Source organism: Zingiber officinale, chromosome 5B, assembly GCF_018446385.1.
Source record: "Zingiber officinale cultivar Zhangliang chromosome 5B, Zo_v1.1, whole genome shotgun sequence".
NCBI classification, from domain to species: domain Eukaryota; kingdom Viridiplantae; phylum Streptophyta; class Magnoliopsida; order Zingiberales; family Zingiberaceae; genus Zingiber; species Zingiber officinale.
Window position 1 is genome coordinate 135,645,206 of NC_055995.1, and position 6,128 is coordinate 135,651,333.

The following is a 6,128-nucleotide window of genomic DNA, read 5'->3' on the forward strand; positions in this document are numbered from 1 at the left end:
AAGTCCGTAACAATCCATAGGAAATAGTCCACAGCATAACAATCCTCCCTCTCTCTCTCTCTCTCTCTCTCTCTATATATATATATATATATGATCCTGTCCGTGCGCTGAGTCGATGAAAGCTGGGGACGTGACGCTCTCTGCTGCCTCCGGGTGATCTTTGCAATGACGTGGACCTCCGGTGAACCTGCAACAAAACCGGGCCGGGAAGGGGTTCCCGGCGACGACCCTCCGACGCTCAAGTCAGGTAACGGCAAGATGAAGCAGAGGTAAAATAGTGAGACTATGGCTACAGTAGATGAGACCAAAAACATACCTCCATTGAAGTCTGGAGGTCTTTATATAGGACCCCGGAGTGGCGCGTGCATACTTCCCGAGGCGTGCACGCTCCTCAAAGCATACCTCAGGATGGTTGTGTCAGAAAAGCGTGTCTGACGCCATACCGCAACTATCAGAGCATATCTCTGCCATGACAGCGGAAACTTCCACCGTACGATCCTCGGTACAGTCCGGCCGCCGACCATGCTGATTGTCGGCGGCAGGTGTCTCGAGAATGATATCACTAGCTGCCCTTTTTGTCCTCTTCTAAGTCTTTTGTCTCTTACTAGGCCGGACGGGATGCCCGCTTGGCCTCCAGGGCGCTCGGGTGCGCACGCGCATCGGTCCGGGCGAGAAGGCCGCTCGATCAAATACTCGGACGGTCGTGCGATCTGGTTGACCTATGGTTTTGTCGAGCGAATAGGCCGCTTGGCACGACGGTTCTGCTATAAGGGAGCTTGTGAGTGTCGGAAGCTTGACCCGAGGTCGAGCTATCTACACGCAGGCCCGGGATTTACTCCGACCGGTCGGCCAGGTGGCTTCCCTCCTCTCAGCCGGGACCTTGACTCCCCCGTATCGTTGACCTCTCCCTATGTGGGCCCCCGATTCTTACCACCGGATCAATAAATATATATATATATATATATATATATATATATATAATAAAGTATTCATGTAATTGAGTATGGAGATAATTCCGCCATACTCACCTACATTTGATATTCTAATCACATATCTTAATTTATTATTGACATTAGGTGCCAGAAATTACTAAACTCCATTTAGTAATTTTCTGCCGCCCTCTTAATTAATTCACATGCAAACAAAATGGACTTGATAATTTTATATCCCTCCGTATCCCCCTCCATTTGGGTTCGTATTTGTCATATTCCCCCTTCATTTTCTGAATTGTTTGAAGGGATTTTCCATCCAAGAAGGAATGTTTCATCTATGTGATCCATAGTGCCATCTTCAACACCCAGATGTTTCACTATCCTTGATAATATGATCTGAAAACTTTTGTTAAGCTAATCATTTCAGGTGCTTTAAATTAAAGCTTTTATTGGCAACTAGAGTGATCAAGAAAAGTTTTGTCTTGCTGCTTTTGAAAGACAATGGATGATTGAGGCTTACTGATTGATGAAAATTGTTACCCAGAAGGCCAGAACCCTCGTAGGATCAGATCAGGAGCTGCAGTACTGGAAGATGTTAAGAGCTTGTTGTTGTTATTGTTGTCGTGGTCTATGAATGAGACAAAACCCAACAAATGACCATTTAGAGAGGTTGTATATGTTTAGATGGTTTGTAGTTGAAGGATAAGGTGGAAGTGATTCATCATCTTATAATTGCAAATTGAATGCTTTCTGGGATGTGGAAAAATAACAATTTATCATGTTTTTCAATGGCATGCTAATTTTACCTTGTAGAATAATTTAATCCATTGTAGAAGCTGAGGGGCATTGTTAGCCCGTACAAGTATTCGCTCTCGGTATAGTCTACTATATTGTTGTGGCTTTAAGATTCAATTACGATACATTATTGAGAATTTTTCTCTTTAATAGATAACATATCTGAGAATGTTGACTATCCCGAGAAGCACAAATCTACATGCATCGTGTACAATATAATCTTGTGCCAAATTCTAATATACGATCTTTAAAATTAAATGTTCGTATGTAATGCAACTTGGACATCTTAAATCGAATAAAATGAGCGCTATAATCCTTTTATTCAAACAGGAAATATGAAATACGAGTAGCGTTCGAAGAGATTAAACCCTAGATCTACCACCACTTCAATTGCAACCCCACCCTACAAGGCTAGATAAGACGTGTCTAACCATGTTCAACTAGCGTAGTCGCACATCGCAAAGCTGCAGACTGCCCTTTCGGTGCCCTTCATGGGGCACATAGACCCACACTTGCCGCAATGCTCATTATCGGTCAGTAGGTCGACGCATGCGCCGCCACAACAAGACTTGTTGAACGCGCAGCGCTGCCCGCAGCCGCCGCAGTTCTGTATGTCGCTCTGCAGGTCAGCACCTTGGCACAGGCCTCCCTCGACCGCCAGGTGGCTTATCCCCCGAAGACCTTGCTTGGCCTCTGCCGAAGCCAGTGCGAATGCTACTAATGCGAGGAGGAGAACGATGACCTTCATGATTCAATTTAACTGGCTAACTTGTTGATTCTCAAAGCCAAGGGGAGGGTTTGAATTTATAGAGCGGTTTGAATCGGTTAGGAAAGGACAAAATATGAAAGTGCGTGATTATACCATTCAATTATTCTGGCATACTATTAAAATAGAATCATAACTGTTAATTCTAATTTGTATTTATTGCTTCTAATATATATGATATCTGTTATTTCCATTTATAATTCCTTCAAATGTAATTATATTTAAATATATTTATTTTGTTTGGGGAGGAATGAATTAATTGGTTCCAACCATGTATAATTAAATGTGGTAATATTTAGATTCTACGGTATTCCCTTTTTCTCTCAATTTTTAATGTACGCTATTTTAAAAAATCAACTATGTTAAGACCAATAACAAGATTGATTTTTATAATTACTATGTAGTTTTTTTCTCTTCTTCTAACCAGACTAATAACAAGATTTTTCTTATTTTCTTTCTCCAATAACGACATCACAAATTCGTTATTTTATTGGTGGAAGGAGCATTGTAAAGTATAATAAAAATAAATAGATCCGCTATCTTAATAACAATATAATCCAAAGTTGATAGTCAGATGAGTTAGAAAGAAAGTACTGATTGTTAATAGCATGTCTTGTTTAGGAAATGAAAATCTATTTGCATAGTAAGATTATAATTTAATCTGTCAGGTTGAATTTTAGTAGTTTCTTATAATTTCATGTTATTATCATTATTAAATATTATTTTAAATTTTTGAGATATTTTTCATATTATTTATAGATTCGAGTTTGAGCGAAGCTCGATAATCAACCCCAGATAAATTTGTATTCAAGCTACACCCTTAGGAAACCATTGAGAGATTGGAAAAAGAAGAGTCTACAAATGCTAATCGTGGCGTGGGAAAAATGCACATGAATTGACAACCCCGTTAACCGAGTGCTGGATTGGATCATCACAAAAGTAGTGATTTTTATTAATTTTTTGGTAAGAAATAAATAGTCCGAAAGGAACAAAATGTATGTATTTATATTGAGGAAAGCTGATCATGTTGTTGCCTCCCATTCGCCTCTCTTTGACCTCCTATTCCTATACCTCATTCACTACAAAATTGATACTATTTTTCTATCTTGTGCATGGTTTAGGATATTAATGGCAGCCGTACTTATGAGCAAATCTTAGTGGAGATGATAATGAGTTGGATTCGAATTGGATTTATATTCTGTCTTCTTATCCATTTAGATATTTTTTATATTAATAATTTTTTTCCTATCTAATTATCATCATTCAATAAAAATAAATTAAAATCATATGAATATATATAATTAAAAAAAATTAGATTAAACATTTATATAGCCTACACTTAATTTAATCATATTCAATAAAAACAGATTAAACATCATAAAACTAATTAGTGATTTTATTTTTTTTAATATATATATAATCGAGTAATCGAGTAATATATATATATATAGTCCAGAGGACACCCTCGCTCGGCGCCCAGTAACCTGACCACTTATCCACCACCAGAGGCCTCCGAGCGGCCTCCGGTCGCCCGCTCCGAACAAAAACTACAATCTGGTGGAGACGGTGAACCCAGGAAGGGATCGCAACTATTTGCGGCCAGATCGCAATCACGATCCAGCCGCAAATACGAGTGGCACATTCCCTGGACCACAAAAAAATGGTCCAAGAGATCTGTTCTTATAGTTTTATATCCCTCTGTATCCTCCTCCATTTGGGTTCGTATTTGTTTTATCATATTCCCCCCTTCATTTTCCGAATTCTTTGAGATTTTCCATAGTGCCATCTTCAACACCCAGATGTTTCACTATCCTTGATAACATGATCTGAAAACTTTTGTTAAGCTAATCATTTCAGGTGCTTTGAATTAAAGCTTTTTTTGGCAAATAGAGTGATCAAGAAAAGTTTTGATCTTGCTGCTTTTGAAAGACAATGGATGATATTGTTAATACTGATTGATGAAAATTGTTACCCAGAAGGCCAGAACCCTCATAGGATCAGATCAGGAGCTGCAGTACTGGAAGATGTTAAGAGATTGTTGTTGTTGTTGTTATTGTTGTTGTGGTCTATGAATGAGACAAAACCCAACAAATGACCATTTAGAGAGGTTGTATATGTTTAGATGGTTTGTAGTTGAAGGATAATTAAGGTGGAAGTGATTCATCATCTTATAATCGCAAATTGATCATGCTTTCTGGGATGTGGAAAAATAACAATTTATCATGTTTTTCAATGGCATGCTAATTTTACCTTGTAAAATTTTTTCATCCATTGTAGAAGCTGAGGGGAATTGTTAGCCCGTACAAGTATTCGTACTCTCCGTATCATCTACTATGTTGTTGTGGCTTTAAGATTCAATTATGATGTATTATTGAAAATTTTTTCTTTAATGGATAATATAACTGAGAATGTTGACTATCCCCGATAAGCACAAATCTACCTGCATCGTGTACAATATAATCTTGTGCCAAATTCTAACATACGATCTTTAAAATTAAATGTTCGTATGTAATGCACCATGGACATCTTAAATCGAATAAAATGAGTGCTATAGTCCTTTTATTCAAACAGGAAATATGAAATACGAGTAGTGTTCGAAGAGATTAAACCCTAGATCTACCACCACTTCAATTGCAACCCCACCCTACAAGGCTAGATAAGACATGTCTAATCATGTTCAACTAGCGTAGTTGCACATCGCAAAGCTGCAGACTGCCCTTTCGGTGCCCTTCATGGGGCACATAGACCCACACTTGCCGCAATGCTCATTATCGGTCAGTAGGTCGACGCATGCGCCGCCACAGCAAGACTTGTTGAACGCGCAGCGCTGCCCGCAGCCGCCGCAGTTGTGTACGTCGCTCTGCAGATCAGCACCTTGGCACATGTCTCCCTCGACCGCCAGGTGGCTTATCCCCCGAAGACCTTGCTTGGCCTCTGCCGAAGCCAGTGCGAATGCTACTAACGCGAGGAGGAGAACGATGACCTTCATGATTCAGTTTAACTCGCTATCTTGTTGATTCTCAAAGCCCACGGGAGGGTTTGAATTTATAGAGCGGTTTGAATAGGGAAGGAGAGGACAAAATATGAAAGTGAGTGATTATTCCATTCAATTATTCTGGCATTCTATTAAATTAGAATCTAACTGTTAATTCTAATTTGTATTTATTGCTTGTAATATATATGATATATGTTATTTCCATTTATAATTCCTTCAAATGTAATTTAAATATATGTATTTTGTTTCGGGAGGAATGAATTAATTGGTTCCAACCATGTATAATTAAATGTGGTAATATTTAGATTCTACTGTATTCCTTTTTTTTCTCTCAATTTTTAATGTACGCTATTTTTAAAAATCAACTATGTTAAGACCGTTTATAACATACCGTTTATGTTATGGAACAAACTTTTGTTACCGGGCGTACTCCTCTCTCGAGATTGGCCGAAGAAATGAGGATAAGTCAAGTATTATTTGGCTTATCCATGGAATTTCAAGCAAGAGAAAAAAATTCACTGGTTTGTCCCATTTGGCATGGGAGGTATTGGAAACATCTTTTTGATTTACACTCTTTATCGACTAGGATTGAGTGTGTAATTATTTTTTATTAATTAAATTTAGTTGTTTAGTTATCATA

At 38.5% G+C, this 6,128-nt stretch overlaps 1 protein-coding gene across 1 annotated transcript; it reads right to left on the minus strand.

Moving 5' to 3' along the window:
* Positions 1 to 5,170: 5,170 nt before the first annotated feature.
* LOC121987091 (protein STIG1-like) lies at positions 5,171 to 5,482 on the minus strand. The gene has a single exon (XM_042540994.1). The coding sequence runs from the start codon at positions 5,480 to 5,482 to the stop codon at positions 5,171 to 5,173; it is 312 nt and encodes a 103-aa protein (XP_042396928.1).
* Positions 5,483 to 6,128: the final 646 nt, after the last annotated feature.